At 35.8% G+C, this 20,326-nt stretch overlaps 1 protein-coding gene across 3 annotated transcripts in view; it reads right to left on the bottom strand.

Moving 5' to 3' along the window:
- Nucleotides 1-151: 151 nt before the first annotated feature.
- Nucleotides 152-20,326, bottom strand: part of Nlg2 (Neuroligin 2) — a 652,897-nt gene continuing 632,722 nt past the window's right edge. For all 3 annotated transcript variants that reach the window (XM_073968160.1, XM_073968161.1, XM_073968162.1), the window contains 9 exons: nt 12,768-13,000; nt 5,271-5,630; nt 4,910-5,105; nt 4,746-4,847; nt 4,479-4,674; nt 3,403-3,591; nt 3,200-3,342; nt 2,667-3,130; nt 152-208 (listed from right to left, as the gene is read on the bottom strand). In XM_073968160.1, the coding sequence (XP_073824261.1) occupies nt 201-208; nt 2,667-3,130; nt 3,200-3,342; nt 3,403-3,591; nt 4,479-4,674; nt 4,746-4,847; nt 4,910-5,105; nt 5,271-5,630; nt 12,768-13,000 (1,891 nt within the window). In that variant the 3' untranslated portion in view covers nt 152-200. The remainder of the gene's footprint in view (nt 209-2,666; nt 3,131-3,199; nt 3,343-3,402; nt 3,592-4,478; nt 4,675-4,745; nt 4,848-4,909; nt 5,106-5,270; nt 5,631-12,767; nt 13,001-20,326) is intronic.

The raw sequence follows: 20,326 nt of genomic DNA, 5'->3' as shown, positions 1-20,326 counted from the left end.
TTAAAACTAAAAACGGCTTGCTGGTTTGTATGAGACTTTTGGTTTGTTTAATTACAACTTTGTGTACAGTTTTATCTTCTTTTTCTCAGGAATAACAGCGGCTTATTTATTTGTAAGTTTATGTGTAAGTTCGTTGAAGTTTAATTCTTTTGAATTAAACCGCCTTGACTGCGCCAGTTATATGATGTAACTATGGATTCTTAAGAATCTAGTTATTCGTTTAAATAAAAGAATAAACTTTAGTTTAGTTCTTTATTGAGCAAATTCTATCTTAAGACTAAATTAATTTTATAACATTGAACTTGAAGTTACTGAGTGGAAAATGTCCACTCAGCATATTTTGCATTTTGTTTTTCAGTCGAAAACCAGTGGAAGCACATTCAGTTGCTGTCGCTAGTTTTCGCTGTGTTTGCTTGCATTATTGATATTTGATATTTCGTATTTCATCATAATGTGGTTTATGTTTGCAGTGGCGTAGGGGTCGGTGGGGTACGGATACGTAACTCGCGCACCCGAGGAGCATATTATGTCATATCCAAAAGAAAGGAGATACGACTGTACGCTCTAACTATAGGGGCATACGTCTTCGCTCTATTGCCTACAAGATAGTGTAAGGGATATTATGCGAATGACCATTCCAATGCGACTTTAGACCTGATAAGTCTACCATTGACCAGATATTTACCCTGCGGCAATTTCTGGAGAAGACCTTCGAGACGCAGATCGACACCTAGAACCTATTTGTTGATTATAAAGCAGCCTTCGACAGTCCCCTACGTTCAAAGGCCTTCAAAGACATGTCTGAATTTGGTATCCTCTCATTCGGCTTTGTCAGATGACATTAACTGATACTCGGTCCTCTGTTAAAATTGAAAAGAACCTCTCCGAACAGTTTCGTACCATAAGAAGTGTCAAACATTTTGCTGGAAAAGGTTACAACAAACGCGGATGTTAAAAGAAATGGCACAATGTACATCAATAGCCACATGTTACTTGCCTATGCTGACGATATTAGCATCATGGGTCCATCAGTAAAGGAAGTATCTGCTACCTTTAAGAAGGTAGAATGAAAATCTGCTATAGTGGGTCTGTCGATAAACGGCGACAAGACAAAGCGTCCATAAAACTCGGACCAACTATGGAAGTTGGCAATTATAATTTTGAGGTAGTTAAAGACTTTGTCTACCTCGGTACTACCATAAACTCAACAAACAACATCAGCTGTGAGATAAGAAGAATAGTATTGGCCAACAGGTGCCACTTTGGCTTAAGCAGGTAGTTTAAAAAACAATGTCACATATCGCCAAAAAATAACCCTTTACAAGGCGCTGATACTACCCGTGCTAATGCATGGATCTGAAGCCTGAGTACATGCTCAAGCAGATAAGGCTGTGTTTGGTGTTTCTGAGAGAAAAATTCTTCGAAATCTCTACTGGCCAATCTACGTTGACGATAAATATCGACGTCGTATGAACCACGAGCTGTATCAACTATACAACGCAATATATCCGCAATTTTACGTGGAGAAATTTTTTACCACTGGGAACCTTAAGTGCCTAATAACATCTAAAATACCTGAAATCAGCGGTACCATTATATGGGGACTATCCCAAAACGTTAACCTATGTCTATAATTTTTAGTGAAGAAATATTTTGACCACTAGCAACCCTAAATGCCGAATTATACCATCTGAAAATTTCGGCAAAACTCTAAAATACCGGAATACGGCAAAATCGTTAAATGGGCGCAATTCTTCTTTCTTTAAACCTTTTTGGCGGAAATTTTTGTTGATCACTAGGAGCCCTAAATAACAAATTGTGTCTAATTCGGTCCGAATATATGGGAAAATATCTAAAATACCTGAAATCGGCAGTATCGTTATATGGGGCTATCCTAAAGCGTGGAACTATGTCCCCAAATTTCAGTGGAGAAGTTTTTTATGACCCTTAGTAATCTCAAATGTCAAATGTGGTCCGAACATATAGCTATAAGCGTCAACCGGGCGGTACCGTTTTATTGGAGCTATTCCAAAATGTCGACATAATTCCATCTGAAAATATAGGCAAAAACAAGCTATCTGAAATTGGAGGTACAGCTAGAGGTACATATGCCCAAAATTTTTAGTGCACAAGTGTTTTGCTTTCTATGTACACTAAATACTAAATTGGGCGGTACTGTTATATGGGGGCTATTCCAAAACGTGGTCATATGTCCACGATTTTTAGTGGATAAATGTTTGAACACTAGGAACTCTAAATGACAAATTAATGCTTACTCCGTCCGATAATGTAGCGGGCATTACCGTTATATTGGTGTTATTCCAAAACGTGGAGCTATGCCTTGAAATGCCAAATTATACTGAATTCAATCCGAAAATGTCGGTAAAAAATCCTGAAATCGGCGGTACCGTTATATAGGCGTTAATGCAAAAGGTTATATTAGGACTATACTAAGATACTTTATTCCTTTTTTGCATTTTTTTTACACACGGAGCCAGTTTTGGAAAAAGTAAACGAAATGCCCAATTTCAGGCAATGGATCAGTACTCCAAATATCAGGCGGTAATGTTATCGGGCTAGCATATAACTTGAGCCACAGCACACGTTGTTCTATTGGATTTGCATTTTTAGATATTTATATGCAACATTTCACATTTTTTACTCACCCAATTCCATATATAGCTGATTGACGACATCATAGGCATCCCAAAAAGGCATCTCATCACCATCCAAATTACCTGCTGAACTTAGAAAATTGCCTACTTCTCTGCTACCGGAACCATTGCCATTATGTTGTTCATCGGAATTGCTGCGAGAATGACGTTTGAAATAAGTACGCTTAGTACGACGCTGATTATAGAGTACTGCGAGATTAAGAGCCTCCCTAGCAGCTGCTGCAGCAACATCTTCTATAGTTGTGTTTCTACTATTGTGGCTGGAGTTAGATGACAATGAAGAAGTTAATGATGATGATGATGTATTTACAGGACTTGATATTGCTTTGGGCAATGATGACCGTTTGTGTTTTGTATGAATTTCTGCGGAGAATGCTGCTGAGGTCAAAGATGTTGGTGGTAAATCTACTAACTTGGATGCCAAGGGTGAAGAATGTGATGACTGGTTGGGATTCCTATAAGAAAGTGAGAGCGAGAAGTTATTAAATATATTGTCGTAATGACAATTGTACTCGAATACTTACCCAGTTTTAGCAAAATTTGCCAAGTATCTTAGCATTAAACGACTTATTTGTCTCTCCTGAGTTGTATAGTTATGAGGAAATAATGGTGATATGGGTAGACCTAACCAAAATGGGACATCTTCTCCTCTTACAGAACCAGTACGCTAAAATAAAGTCTTATCTTATATCAATGAAACTTATATGGGTATTAAAGTTGATTTTACCTGAGGATATTCTTCTTCCACTGTACGATGTTTAAAGTGTAAAAAATATCCTTTTCCTCCTCGTAGACTATGCATGTAGCCCAATTTAATAAGTGATGATGCGGTATGTCCATCACTTAGAAATTGTAAAGTTGCATCACGTGAACTTAGTGGACTGCGTATAGCTTTCTCCCAGTCTGTATATTCATTCTAAAAAAAATACGTCGTTTTTGTTAAACAAACAGTCGCATGCAAAATAAATAGCAGTGGGATATATGAATCTGAAATTTGCTAATAAATTGATTTTTTATCTACCTCTATCGGAATGATACAATTTTTAGCTAAAACTAAACACCACTGTTATGACATACCGCTGTAATTTTTTGCTCTACAGTCTTTCTGGTATGGAAAATAAATGTAAAAAAATATAGTTATATATATATATAAGACGATTCCTGGGATTTGCCATGTTAAAGCCGGTCAGGACCGTTGCTTGGTATCTTTCATCCCCTAGGTCACCCATTTTATAGGTTCACGAATGATTTTTTCAATGCGTTACACACGGAAAAAAGAAACTTAAACACCCGTCATACTATGGAGGTATAAAAAAATTACGATTTGAGTCCGAACCCCCTTGAAAATGCCCTTCGTACATCCGTGACGGACTATCGTTAAACTAAGTTTGCTAGAAATAGGCCAAATTGATTACTCCCTTCGAGAATTATCGGGCACACCAGCCAGACATATGGACGGGCATGGCTAAATCGGCACCAAATTGACTAAAACTAATTTAATCTTAATATTTGTAGGGTCTTTAAATCGTTCTTTAGACAAGGCACATTTTTGATCGTAATAAAATGAATATACCCTTTTTACAAAAAGACTATAGAGCAGAACACAAAAGCTTTATTTGTTAATATTTTCTTATTTTGGAAAAATTTTTAGTCCGTGAGGGATGACGCCTTCTAAGTATCAAAGTGATATGGATAATGAAGTTATTTTAAGAAAGTATAGCTTTTTTTTTGCAAATTTCAGATATTTATGTACCCCACTTTTATCTCTTGCTCGCAAGCAGACTCTTAGCTTAAACTACTTACCTTCAGTACAGCAAATATTTCATTCAAGTGATAATGGAAGTTATTGCGCACATATGTCCTTAATATGCGATCTCGACGTGTTTCATTGAAACCAAATTCTAAATCTTGAGCACTTAGATCTAAGTGTGACTCTACTGAGGTTAGGCAAAAAATAAGATTACGTTTAGGAAAATTTGCATATTCAATTCCTGATGTACTGTAAATCGAAACAAAAAATTAAGACGAATTTGTAGTAATTTCCTTAATAACAAGATTTTATAATTTTACCTAACTATAGCTGAGCCTATAGGCAGTGATAATTTACCAATAGAATCGGTATTGGGTGATATGACAGTACCATCAATGAAAGGAGCAAAACCAACTAAAAATCTGTAAAAAACAATAAACAATAATTAGATCATGGTGTTTGCATAAAAATAACCTCTACTTACCTTGGATGATCAATTTTAACAGCCAATAGTTCGGCCACCGATTTGGTACGCAAGCAGGGTGCCAAATCATCATAAAGCATATCACCATGACATCCAGTTTGCTCAGCCACACGACGTTTAACAAATAAAGGATTTTTCTGTATAGCCCAGGGTGATAATGCTGAGCCGCTTACTAAGGCAACATGCTGAATAAGATCTAAAAAATGTGTAATGTGTAAGTAAATTTCACCAAGAAACATTTTAGACTATTTTTGTAAAATTACAGAGTTGTTCATGTTACTATCAACTGGCTGTTTAATGGATTTTTGTTACAAAAACAGAATTTTACAAGAATGCTGTTCATTTTCACAAGTTAACTTACCACTTGCCACCGGTGACACTGCCAAAATATTTGCCAAAGCTGCTCCAGTACCATGTCCTAACAGTGTAATTGCTTGTGGATCTCCTCCAAAAGCTGGTAAATTTTCTTTTAGCCAATGCAGACCCGCAACTAAATCCATTAAGCCAAAATTTCCCTGAGCACTTTCCTTGCCACCAGTCTTGAGAAAACCAAAAATACCCAAACGAAAATTGATGGTGACCACAATAACATTGCCATGAGCCGCCAATTCAGAGCCATCGTACGGGTTACCAGAATTCCATTCATATGATTCTCCATGAATGAACAAAACTGTGGGTAATAAGGACTGTTCCGACGACTCACCACTGTTTGTTGCAAAGCCTGAGGATGAAGGAGAAAATATAAAGATGTTGAAAAAACTATGTGCAGTTAAGTGATTCTCATCAAAAGTTTTTATTAAAATTGTTTTAAGCGAATGATTTACTCATTTGGTATCACTTTTGATATTCCGAAATACCCACTGTCAGATTTAATTTTTAACACATACAAATTTTTGCTCTATCACAGCCAATTCATTGCTACATCCCCTTTGACAGCACTTGCTTTCGATTGTAAATAGAGTTTTTCATCTGGAATTCCCGTCCCTGGAATTTCCGCATTTCCCACTAATTTTTCACTTCAGAAATGCTGCTATCTATCACATCTATTTATCGGGAAAATCGGTCTGAATATACGTATGTATGTAGTATATACGAGTAGGCAGTCTCGGGAATTCCCGGGAAAAGAAAACTCCTGAGTAAACTAAACAAATGATTATTGGAAAGTAAATAAAAATGTTATTTTTTCTAAAATCTCAAATAAATTTCAAATATTTTCTTGACGTTTCATCCGATAATTAGGTAAATCTATGGTGTGCCAATAATTTTGTTCTCGTTAGAAGTGGATTTGCAGTTAAGTGGATTTGCTGTCTTGAGGGACGGAGTACAGGAGAAGTAGAGGTTAGACAATTCCGGAGATAACACCCCACCTAGGGGAACTCCATGTTCTCCCTCCCGACATATATAATTGTCGGGCGGAGGGTTGTCTGCTCAATGTCATCAAACAGCGTGGGGTGCTTGACAGTATCAAAGACTTTTGATAAGTCAAGATCAATATTTCTGACGTTGAAGAGGACTAAACCTCAAGGGCCTTTGCTACGAGCGACAAAAGCGAAATCGGTCTGTACGATTCACCATTGCTGGCATCCTTGTCTAGCTCCAGAGCGGGACCACCATGCCCATTTTCGGGAACGATGTGGGTGGCTAGCGAGAAGTTGAGAACTTTAGTGAGATACTTGACTCCCGGAATATCCAGCTGTTTCAGCATTACTATGGAGATTCCATCAGGGTCCAACGCTTTCGATGATTTAGCGTTTCCGATAATATTCGCAACATCATCCATTGTAAATTGTGTCCTCGACAGGAATAGATCTAATGCGACGTAGTACTCTTCTCTTCGCCCTGTCACTCTCGGTGTGCTCGACAAACTGAGGTGCCATCTTCCTTCTTTCCAGAGTTCGAGAGTGGATTAACCGTTGACTACATTTCACTTATTCCGGCTCCAATGTTGCAACTCTTCAGATGATTTAACCACTTGTTCCGCTTATGCGGGTATTCGACCGTCAGGTATATGACGAGCGGCTGCAGCAGAGATGTTGTCTCGGAACGTCATTTCTGCTATCCGAAACTCAGAAGGGTTGAGTAGATCTCTGAAGCGGTGATTATGACAATGATTGATGAAAGTGCGGCAAAAGGTGATGAAACCGGGCGGTCTGATGATGAAGACAATTATGGGGAGATGGTCTGATCCAAGAGAAACGAAGGGGTGCCAGGTGACGTCATTTCTCAGAGCAGGTGACACTATGGGTATGTCTGGCGAACTGTGACACTCTCCTCAAATTTGGGTAGGTGCGTTCTCATTGACCGTGCAAAACGTAGAACATATTGACATTACTATACCATTCTGGTCGTTTTCAAGGTCCGAATGCCAAAACTCATTATGAGCATTAAAGTCATCCAAGACTAGACGGTCTAATGTTGGGGCTATAATCTGGAGTATAGCTATTTATCGGCGGCATGTATACGTTCAGAAATTCTATCTCGGCAGTTCCACGCCTGAATACGGCTCCTATACATTCCATGATCCATAGGTAGTATTAAGAAGAGCTATGGTTCCTAAACTACCTCTGGACTAGAGACTCTCGATCTGCTATCAGGGGTTCACTTTACCTGTCTACAACAAGTCAAAATCAAACCAGAACTATAAAGAAGTATCATCTGATAGACCTTTCAAGATTTCAACGGGCGATTAACAGCTGTCAGCCTTATAAACCGGACCGGATGGTATAATACTGGCATGCGTCAGAATGCAGCAGAATCAGCACTAACGATCCTGACAGAGATTTTTAAGGCCTGCCTACGTATCTCACACATACCTGGTCTATGGAAAGATGTAAAGCCGAGTCGCACATTACCCAAAGACTATAGACCAATTAGTCTTTATTCCTTTCTATTAGAGGCGATGGAACGGCTACTGGATCAGGAAATTAGAACACAGTCAGATCCCAAACAGATCAGTAGATCACAGACGCCTATATCAAGGGCAAATCAGTGGAAACCGCCCTACATGAGGTTGTTGGACACGATGAGGCTTACGCCGATAACGTGGTAGTGCTGATATTTGGCACATTTTTTTCCAACCACGTTTGACCTTTTGCAAATTGCTGTGTTACAACTGGGCCCATGACAATGGTCTTGGAGTTAACCCATTATTATTGACAAGGAAACGCAAAATTCATGAATCCCAGCTTCCAGTTTTGGACGGAGTTGTATTGGCACTTTCTCCGAAAGCAAAATACCTCGGTACAACCCTGAACAACCGGTTGACTTGACTTGTATTCTACTCCTGCAAGAACTTATTTGAGAAAAGTTACACACTGGTTGCATATAACCGTTGTCCTACCCATCTTAACCTACGGTGGACTTGTTTGGTGTCAATAAAGCGTTACTGTCCTCACTATCGAGTGTACAAAGGACTGCGTCAATACTGATTACCGGCTCAGATAAACTCAGTCTTCAGGCCGCCTTAAGCGTACAGAGGTTGGTGATCCCCTGGATTTCGTACTCCCATTTCAGGCTGCGAGGACGGTTTTTAGTATCCGAGAGTTAGAATCATGGCGAACTTCACACTTCGGATATGCGAAAGTCTTAAAGTTTATTGATAGTCAGTTTGAATAAATTGACAGGTGTTGCTAAGCAATTATATTATTGTTATTAGTAGGGACACATGGACTGAAGGTAATTCTCCTCTGTACGGTCTGGCAATATACACAGACGGGAGATGGAGGAAGGCACTAGCGAAGGCGTTTATTGCGAGAATCCATTAATGAAAAGCGCACATCGAAGATGGCGCATGGAACCTAGATGTATGACAATCAATGAAATCTGGCCTGTGGTCTCTCGTCACAGAACGACCTCCCTTGTATCACTCCACAAGTTAGGGATGAAAATTACTGTGGGACTTCAAACGGTATCACTGCAAGGTGTGATCTCTAACAGTGACATTGACTACTGTAGGCAGAAGTGATAGGGACTGCCGAACATCTATTTTTTAGGTAGCCCTTGTTGTGAATTAATTCTTTACAATCCTCATTTTTAGTTTGCTCTCTGTTGAATTTGAACATGCGAAATTATGATTTGTACCCAAACACGTGCGAATATTAAGTGTAGTTTTCATATGCATCACCAACTCTTCATTATTTTTTAGTCTACTTCTTAATATAGGCAGTTCGGAAACTTCTTAGCCTAGCACAAAAAGCGCGGTATAAACAGAATAAAGTTAAGTGGTTTGGAAACTTCCATCTCTGTTATGAACACATGTTAAATTTTGTTTCGATCTGGCAACTCCTTCATATAGAAACAGGTGTTCAAAAAAGACGCATCCTCAATTTTTTTACAATGGAAAAATTAGAAATGCGTGCTGTCATTAAAAATTGACATAAAAAGGTTATCGGGACAAGAAATTCATAATGATATGGTGAATGTGTTAGGTGAAAGTGCTCCTTCATATGCAACAGTAAAAAATTGGGTTGCTGAATTTAAACGTGGTCGTACAAGCATTGAAGATGAACCACGTTGTGGACGTCCAAAAACAGCAACAACAACAGAAATTGTAGCCAAAGTGCATGATATGGTATTAAATGATCGACGAACAAAAGTGCGTGAAATTGCTAATAGTATGGGCATCTCAAATGATCGAGTCCATTTAATTTTGCATGAAGAACTACAGATGAAAAAGCTTTCTGCAAGATGGGTGCCGCATTTGTTAACAGTCGATCAAAAACGCATAAGAATGAACATTTCTCAAGCTTGTTTGGATCCTCAATTTTTTTACAATGGAAAAATTAGAAATGCGTGCTGTCATTAAAAATTGACATAAAAAGGTTATCGGGACAAGAAATTCATAATGATATGGTGAATGTGTTAGGTGAAAGTGCTCCTTCATATGCAACAGTAAAAAATTGGGTTGCTGAATTTAAACGTGGTCGTACAAGCATTGAAGATGAACCACGTTGTGGACGTCCAAAAACAGCAACAACAACAGAAATTGTAGCCAAAGTGCATGATATGGTATTAAATGATCGACGAACAAAAGTGCGTGAAATTGCTAATAGTATGGGCATCTCAAATGATCGAGTCCATTTAATTTTGCATGAAGAACTACAGATGAAAAAGCTTTCTGCAAGATGGGTGCCGCATTTGTTAACAGTCGATCAAAAACGCATAAGAATGAACATTTCTCAAGCTTGTTTGGATCGTTTTAAGCGAAATAAAATGGATTTTAAGCGTCGTTTCATAACTGTTGATGAGACATGGATCCACCACTATACTCCAGAGACAAAAGAACAATCCAAACAATGGACTGAAGGTGGAGGAAGTGCCCCAAAGAAGGCAAAAACAATTCAATCGGCTGGTAAGGTTATGGCAACGGTTTTTGGGACTTCAAAGGTATTTTATTGATTGACTATCTGCAAAAGGGTAAATCAATAAATTCAGAGTACTATTGCAACCTTTTGGATCAATTAAATGTACAAATTCGAGAAAAACGTCCTGGCTTACAACACAAAAAAATAATTTTTCATCAAGACAACGCACCAGCGCACAAGAGTGTTTTAACAATGGCTAAAATCGACGAATTAAAGTACGAGTTGCTTGACCACCCACCTTATTCTCCTGATTTAGCTCCCAGTGACTTTTACTTGTTCCAAAATCTAAAAAAAATCCTTGCTGGCAAGCGTTTTATCTCAAATGAAGATGCAGTTACAGTTGTAAACCACTATTTTGAAGACCTTGAGGAAAACTAGTTTAACCAAGTGATAGAATTGCTAGAAAAGCGTTGGACTAAGTGTATTGAAGTTTCAGGACATTATATTGAAAAATAAAAATATTTTTGAAAAACTAACTATTCTCTTTCATTGATAGGCTAAGAAGTTTCCGAACCGGCCTCGTATAAAACATTACGAAGAGAATTATAAGTATAGGTCCACATTTTCATATAGCCCCCATAGAATGACACTTCCAGATTTTCGGTATTTTGAAGGTTGCCGCCTCAATATCGCACCGAAATGGATAAAAATTTTGTATTTAGTCTTCTTTGGGGGTATAAAACTTCCTACCAGAAGTTTATCGGTGGTGTAGGTCCACCTATTCATATATGCCCCATAGAACGGTCCCTCCCGATTTTCGGTATTTTGAAGGTTTTAGCCACATTATTTAACCGAAAAGACTGAAATTTTCGTCTTCCTCCAGTGGGAAGAAAACCTCTACGCAGAAAATGTTATCAATTAAGATATTCTACTACTCCAAGGAATGAGCCTTATCGTGGAGGACGAACTTAGTACTTTCATAAACGAAATTAAATTAATTGTTCCTATTTACTTCAATACAGTTCTTTGTATAAAAACTTAACGAACTTAACGCCTTTCTTACTTGTTTTTTTTTTTTTAAGTTAAAAGGCAAACATTTTGCTATCGGTAGGGCTTAACGAATTGTTTATTTTGATCTAGATAGTTATTGGTAACGTAAGGCTTATGCTAAATTTCGAAATTTTCAGCTGGAGATACGAAAGTTTTCACCTATCTGGCTTTTATACCAAATGACTTAAGGCGAACTGGGCTAAAATAATTAAAATTTAATTTTATATTTGGCTACTGTCGACATCACCAACATCAATAGGCTTCTATCTCTGTGAGAAAATTTCTTGATGATCCGATCAAAATTCCGACCTGTAGTGTGATTGCAGAAAAAGTGGAAAAAGGGATGCATTAACGACTATTTCGATATCTCTATTATTTGACTACCTACGCCAACCTACTTTGCATAATTTCAGAGATGGGATATTCTACTTTCTTAGTCAGGCTTTGCTTTTAGAAGGTCAACAACCAAAGGTGTGATATCCGTCATTATTATTAAAATCGCAAAAATGAGAAGTTGGGTTTTATTAGCGACTATTGCGATATCTTCGTTGGTAGACCACCTACAACAACCTACGTTACATTGTTGTAAAGATATTTTATACTTTCATTGCCAGGTTTTGCTTTTTGTAGACACCTTATAGACGCTGAGATATTTGCTTTGGAATAAAATGTTGACTTTTTCTCCAAATAAAGTTTTTGCTCATTCCGACCCCTAAATATTATCCGACCATCATCAAAATCAATAGGCTTCTTCCTCTGTGAGACCCTCATTAACCCTCGAAATTTCGTGACGATCCGATCAAAATTGCGCCCAATAGCGTGATTTCCAAAAAAATGGAAAAATGGGATGTATTATCGAATATTGCGATATCTCCGTTATTTGGTCACCTACGTGACGATCCGATCAAAATTGCGACCTGTAGCGTGATTACAAGAGTTAGATGGACAGACGGACGGACACACATAGCCAGATCGACTCAGCTCGTCGAGACATTCATTTTGATATATGTATATCAGTATGGCCAAAACCAACTTATAATACCCTCCCCACATAGTGGTGTAGGGTATAATTAGCTGACTACATACATCAAGACAATTTCTAGTGATATTTCAATATACCAACTTAAGACAATTTCTAGTGATATTTCATATACAAACATAATTTACTTTACTCTGAGTTCCTTTATAAAAAATGAAAAAACCTTAATTTTTTCGGATGAACTATTTAAATTTTCTAGAAGAAATATTACCTACAATACAATAATCTAAGTACGTACATCTCATTACCCATAAATTATTTCACTTATCAGACTTTAAATATCTAAACTTCACTTTAATGTTGTTTGAGTTTACTATAAAATCATCATTTCCACAATGCTTGCAGTAATTTCAAACTACAACAAACTGCAATGCACTACGGAATTGAAGATTTCAAAGCTATTGACAAATTTTATACACTTCATTAGTAAAGATATTCTTCTTATAATATAAATGCCAATACTTACGCTTTTGTCTGCGATTTTCGTAGGGAACATAAATGTTGAGATAAAGGCAGTCTTCTGATTGATTGCTAAGCAATGGTAGCAGACGACGCAATTGGGCCAAGCGGGCCCGTGGCACTTCAAGTAAAGCTTCAGGGCCATTGGGTGGAATTGGCACGGTTTGTGGGCAAACAGGTGAAAAACGATCAGCATTGCGTACAGTCTTCCATGTCGAAGGGGTGATTGGTGGCATAAATCTGAAAATAAATAAGCCAAAAAGTTAGCACTTGTAAATTGTTTTCAAATATTTATCATTGAATGAGAGCTACGGCCATAAAAATGACTTAAAACATGATTAATTAGTTATGCTTCAAATTTTCATCAAATTTGTAGGTAGCACACACCACTAATCAATCAAAATTTTGTATTATTAGAAGAATTTTGATTGATTTCTTTTGTGTTTTATGACTGGATTGATTGTTGGTACGGCATATAATGATTAAAGAAAATTAAAGATTTATAACGTCATACCAATATTATTAATTGTTGACTTTTATTGCAACTATTTTTTTGTTTTTATTCTTGTCTTATCACATCTAGCAACGAAAAACAATTAGTTCCAGTGAATTTATGACATTCTTCGTATTTGTTTTTAGAATGGCTCTTTAAAAGTTGTTATCATTCGGCCAAAGTTGGAAGTTGACATAATAGATTTTCAATTCATGGGATTAACAAAATTTTGTTATATATTGTTATTGCAGCCATTTCCATTTATTTGTCGTTTGTGTTAGATGTTGAATATTGTTGACATATTCATTTTAGATGGCCAGTTTGATGTAGGGGTTTTACATAAAAATATTTTTACATCTTATATGAGGCGCTCAGCGCCAAAACAGCCTAACCCACATTTTCAAAAAAATCAAACTGACTATGCTGACAGAACCGGAACCGTTTGTAATATATACTAAAAAATCCCCAATTGCATAGGTTAGCCCTATGTTATTCTACATGCCGAAAACTGTTTTTCCTTTACTGAAAGTTTGAAAAATGTGGACGCCAAAATGGCCTAAGCCACATAGGCAAAATCGAATACTGGAAATAAAAAATACGTGTGTGTTTTAGTCAGGAGTATATTTGAAAAATAGTATAAAAATTAATTTTCGAGAAGAATTTGTAAGTAAAAACCAAAGGTTAAGTAATAAAGTTGAATTACGCCCTGTAGAATGTAATAAGTTAATAATGCATAGCGATCAATGTTGTGGCCAAAACCGTAACATAAGAATGAGCACTATTTGTACATACATGGTTAATAATTCGACCTTCTCAGTGGAACGGATAGATCACAAATTTTTAGTGTCTGACCATTCATGCCTACCATGCGATCAATAGTTTGGTCTCATTGAAAAGGAAAAAATGTTATAAGGGCATTTTTACGCCTGATAATTGGGATCGTGTAATCGCCACGGCAAAAGGGTAAAGATGACGACAGACACTTGGTAAAGATGAAGACAGATTAAATAAAAAGCATATCCTCAATTGAGAAACTAGTATCAAACAGAAAAATCTCTGAAGACAAGACTTCAAAAGCTGAATGGCTTAAGATTCAGTGCCTTCGATTCCAAAGTGCGAAGCCATTTATAATTCAACACAAATATTAAAATGACATAAATGTTTTATTTCAAGAAGTTGATATTTAAAAAAGGAACTCCAGCAAGTACGTAAATTTCGATTTCTAACCGCTTTATCCGGGAGGAAGATTCATTGAAGCTGCAAAGTTAAAGGATTTACAGAAACTCAAAGGGTTCATACTTCCTATAAATAATGCATTTTATAATAATTTAAAAACAAATTCGAGAGCCGAAGATGAAGATATCCAGGAAGAAGACCAATAATTATTATTAATATGGACGACAAAATGGCCTAACCCTCAGTTCCTATCAATATATATTTTTTAAATGGATGCCAAAACGGCCTAAGCCACTTTAATTTTTTTTATTAACTGTTTAAAGCAGTCTTTATCTATATAAACTAATAACTAATGATTAACCTAAAACAAATATTACAACTAATATGTATTTATGATTAATAAACAAATTATAAAAGTATTTTAAAAACTTGTTTTCATTCAACTTCTTTTTTCTCAGAATCATTTCTATGTGGGTTAGGCCGTTTTGGCCTCATATATGAGGCAATGAATTGCTGAATTGCAAATAACTAAAAAGTATATAATTGTGGAAAGAACGTACTGACATTGAAGAGTCAAGTTAAAGCTTAACTAAGCCACCTATGTAACATAGCGGTTTTCGACTGAGAGCAAGTTCTATAGGCCAAGAACGGCATAAGTCTGTACAATACATATAAAAATAACATTGAAGCAAAACGTTTGAAAAGGGCAGTACCTTCTGTTTGTAGTATACCAAACATTCACTTCAAAGTGGTTTTCTGCGCTCAAAAAAAAAATACAATACGCAAAACTACTCCTACATTTTAGAGACATTAAAGACAATATACTTAAAGGAATGAATGTTGATTTTAACAATTACAAAACGTAAAATCGCATACCTTGATTGATACCTTGATTGACGTAAAAAATATTTGATGTTGTTTAACTTGGAGTCGAATTCAGCTTGCAAGTCAGGCATGCTAACAATGACGTGGGGCAACAGTTATAAAAAACAACAAAATTGTGACCAATATTCTAACTAAAGTATCTGGTAACCCTTGCAAATTAGAGGAATTTTTATAAGTAGGAAAACGAAGCTTAGGAAATATACTAAATCACCCAACTTAACCCAGATAAAGCCACAAAACGCCACAAAAATGGTTACAAAAACTGAAAAAAACTCTGGTTTTTTCGAATATTTTTGTTGGGTTCTTTGCATTTTGTTATAGTATTGTCTGTTATCTGCCATTTCACGCTTTTAAAGCTTTATTTGACCCATGGTGGAATAAGAAGGTGTTACATCAAATCATGTCAAACGTCAAATTTTCTCACAATAATGCATTACTGTGAATTGCTTGTTTACATTTTGTATGTGATCTTATTCACAATAACTCATTTTGACACAATGATTTGACCTATGTATTTCCACGCAATTGGCCTAAAACCCAAGCTATTCAAAAAATCGGTTTTTTTGTAATTTTCGACTTTTGATGAAAAATTTAAATATGCGATACAAATTTAATCATAAAGGTTAGAATCATATAAAGTCAGGGATTTGTTACAAATATAGTAAGAGTATTTTCTCAAGCAAAAACCAAGGGATTGGCATATAAGGATACACCTATATTTCCCTCCAAAGTTGTTGGCCAGAAAAAAAAGAAAAAAAGAGAAAAAAAATTAATTTTTTTAAAAATGCTTATAAAATCTCATAAATCAATTTTCATAAACAATTTTTTCGCAAAAAAAATGTCGTCGCTAAGTGGGTTAAGTTAAGGCGTGAATAATAGTCCCTCGTTTCAGAAAATCGCTTATGAAATAACCATTTTTTCTCATTTTAACATAATTTTTTTTTCCAAAATTAGTTATGTTTGTAAGCATTTTCTGCGAAAAATGGTAAAAATAGGTTGAGTTTCGAAAAATTTGAAATGTTTAGAAGAGATTTGCATCTTTAAATTTTTAAAACAAGTGAGAAAAGGCTATAGTCGGTACGGGGCCGACTATGTGATACCCTACACCACTACCTCTGTGAATAATCTTTTCACTCGAAAACATTTCTTTTATGGAGATACGAAAGTTTTCACCTATCTGGCTTTTATACCGAATGACTTAAGGCGAACTGAACCAAAATAATTAATATTTAATTTTATATTTGACTACTGTCGACATCACCAACATCAATAGGCTTCTATCTCTGTGAGAAAATTTCGTGATGATCCGATCAAAATTCCGACCTGTAGTGTGATTGCAGAAAAAGTGAAAAAAGGGATGCATTAACGACTATTGCGATATCTCTATTATTTGACTACCTACGCCAACCTACTTTGCATAATTTCAAAGACGGGATTTTCTACTTTCTTAGTCAGGCTTTGCTTTTAGAAGGTCCCAGAACCAAAGGCGTGATATCCGTCATTATTATTAAAATCGCAAAAATGAGAAGTTGGGCTTTATTAGCGACTATTGCGATATCTTCGTTGTTAGACCACCTATGACAACCCACGTTACATTGTTGTAAAGGTGATATTTTATACTTTCATTGCCAGGTTTTGCTTTCTGTAGACCCCTTATACACTGCCGCTCACTTGAATAGAACCCCCCTGCAAAATTTTATTCAACCTCAATTTTTTCCGAATTATACAAGATATGAAGTTTTTAACTTTTATTATATTTTGCGTCATGTGTTTGGAGTAAACTTAGTCATTCATTTGCATTCAAATCAAACTTATATAAGAATTATACAAGAAAAACTAAAAAAAGTCAAAAAGTGGAGTAAAAAATTTGGCTCATTTGAATAGAACCCCCCTTTAAAACTTGGGAATGCAGAAAGATTGTGTTAGAATAGCGATGCATAATCAACCTATATTGAAAACGAAGTACTTTCAGTACTATTCAGTAAATGGATATCCCTCCTGATTAAGGATACATCCGTATATCCTGCTTTGGCAAGGATTCTTTAAATAATCAGGTGTAATGCCCAACAAAGCTTGCTTATTTCTGTCAACAAGTTTATTTTTGGAAGCGTACTGTCTCCCAGAGTCGTATATTTTACGCATAAGTCATTCCCATACAGTTTAGAGAATATTTACCAGTGTAGAATATGGTGGCCCCTCCAGGATATCCGCATTTCTACTCAAATCTTTAAGTTTTGATGACTCGAAGTGTACAAAAATTTATAAAATCGTGATGAATTTGCCACTCGGGATATCCGAAAATGTTTCTCAATACTGGAAATGCCTGTTTTAGAACTCCTTTTTAAATTGTCGTGCGCACTTAGGGTGAAAGAAATTAACGCCCAAGTCCTTCATAATTATTAAGGACTCTCCTCATTAAGTAAACAATTGCCTAACTATATAACTATTATTTTCGCGTCTATTGAATGGAAGACCATCTTCTAAATTGTTTCTGTAGCGATGAATGTGTTTTTATTCTGCTGGAACGCATTACTAATTATCAAGGACTTGGGCGTCAATTTAGTTCACCCTAAATGCGCACAATAACTTATAAAGGAGTTCTAAACAGACATTTCCAGTATTGAGAAACATTTTCGGATATCCCTAGTGGCAATTTCATTACGATTTTATAAACTTTTGTACACTTCGAGTCATCAAAACTTAAAGATTTGAGTAGAAATGCGGATATCCTGGAGGGGCCACCATATTCTACACTGGTAAATATTCTCTAAACTGTATGGGAATGACTTATGCGTAAAATATACGGCTCTAGGAGGCAGTACGCTTCCAAAAATAAACTTGTTGACAGAAATAAGCAAGCTTTGTTGGGCATTACACCTGATTATTTAAAGAATCCTTGCAAAAGCAGGATATACGGATGTATCCTTATTCAGGGGGAATATCCTTTTACTGAATAGTACTGAAAGTACTTCGTTTTCAACATAGAGTGAATATGCACCGCTATTCTAACACAATCTTTCTGCATTCCCAAGTTTTAAAGGGGGGTTCTATGCAAATGAGCCAAATTTTTTACACCAATTTTTGACTTTTTTTAGTTTTTCTTGTATAATCTATATATATAAAATAGAAAAATGTTTGTATGTTTGTTTGTTTGTTTGTTTGTTTGTTTGAAATTTATAGACTCAAAAACCGCTGAACCGATCTTGCTGAAATTTTCAGGGTATATTACTACATCACCTGAAAGTAACATAGGCTATAAAAAGTTTCGAAATTCCGCTCTGATCCGGAGATATAGCATCAGAATCGGAGGTACCTCCAAAAAATTTAAATTTTGTATGCAAATATCTATAGAACGGTTACAGATACAAACTCCAAATTTGAAATGTGTGATGGATTTTAGCCTAAAAATAAATGTGCCAAAATATATCGAAATCGGTCCAGATTTGGATATAGCTCCCATATATATTTTCGTCCGATTTCAAGTATTTGGTGTACCAAACACGCTATATATGTCCGAAATTTGAAATTTGGAATGTGTGAGTAAATTTGTTGTAGAAATGAGTATGCCAAATTATATTGAAATCGGTTCAGATTTGGATATAGCTCCTATATATATTTTCGGCCGATTTCATATATTTGATGCACCCAACCCACTATGTATGTCCAATTTCAATGAAATTTGGAATGTGTGACTAAATTTGTTATAGAAATGAGTATGCTAAATTATATTGAAATCGGTTCAGATTTGGATATAGCTTCTATATATATTTTCGGCCGATTTCATGTATTTGATGCACCCAACCCACTATGTATGTCCAATTTCAATGAAATTTGGAAAGTGTGACTAAATTTGTCGTAGAAATGAGTATGCCAAATTATGTTGAAATCGGTTCAGATTTGGATATAGCTTCTATATATATTTTCGGCCGATTTCATGTATTTGATGCACCCAGCCCACTATGTATGTCCAATTTCAATGAAATTTGGAATGTGTGACTAAAATTGTTGTAGAAATGAGTATGCAAAATTATATTGAAATCGGTTCAGATTTGGATATAGCTTCTATATATATTTTCGGCCGATTTCATGTATTTGATGCACCCAACCCACTATGTATGTCCAATTTCAATGAAATTTGGAATGTGTGACTAAATTTATTGTAGAAATGAGTATGCCAAATTATATTGAAATCGGTTCAGATTTGGATATAGCTCCTATATATATATTTTCGGCCGATTTCATGTATATGATGCACCCAACCCACTATGTATGTCCAATTTCAATGAAATTTGGAATGTGTGACTAAATTTATTGTAGAAATGAGTATGACAAATTATATTGAAATCGGTTCAGATTTGGATATAGCTCCTATATATATTTTCTTCCGATTTTATGTATTTGATGCACCCAACCCACTATGTATGTCCAATTTCAATGAAATTTGGAAAGTGTGACTAAATTTGTCGTAGAAATGAGTATGCCAAATTATATTGAAATCGGTTCAGATTTGGATATAGCTCCTATATATATTTTCTTATGATTTCATGTATTTGATGCACCCAAACTACTATGTATGTCCAATTTCAATGAAATTTGGAATGTGTGACTAAATTTGTTGTAGAAATGAGTATGCCAAATTATATTGAAATCGGTTCAGATTTGGATATAGCTCCTATATATATTTTCTTCCGATTTCATGTATTAGATGCACCCAATCCACTATGTATGTCCAATTTCAATGAAATTTGGAATGTGTGACTAAATTTGTTGTAGAAATGAGTATGCCAAATTATATTGAAATCGGTTCAGATTTGGATATAGCTCCTATATATATTTTCGGCCGATTTCATATATTTGATGCACCCAACCCACTATGTATGTCCAATTTCAACGAAATTTGGAATGTGTGACTAAATTTGTTGTAGAAATGAGTATGCCAAATTATGTTGAAATGGGTTCAGATTTGGATATAGCTCCTATATATATTTTCGGCCGATTTCATGTATTTGATG

Source organism: Musca autumnalis, unplaced genomic scaffold, assembly GCF_047663935.1.
Source record: "Musca autumnalis isolate F117 unplaced genomic scaffold, ASM4766393v1 scaffold_2, whole genome shotgun sequence".
NCBI classification, from domain to species: domain Eukaryota; kingdom Metazoa; phylum Arthropoda; class Insecta; order Diptera; family Muscidae; genus Musca; species Musca autumnalis.
The sequence above is the reverse complement of the archived record's forward strand: the minus strand, read 5'-3'. Positions and strand labels throughout refer to the sequence as shown.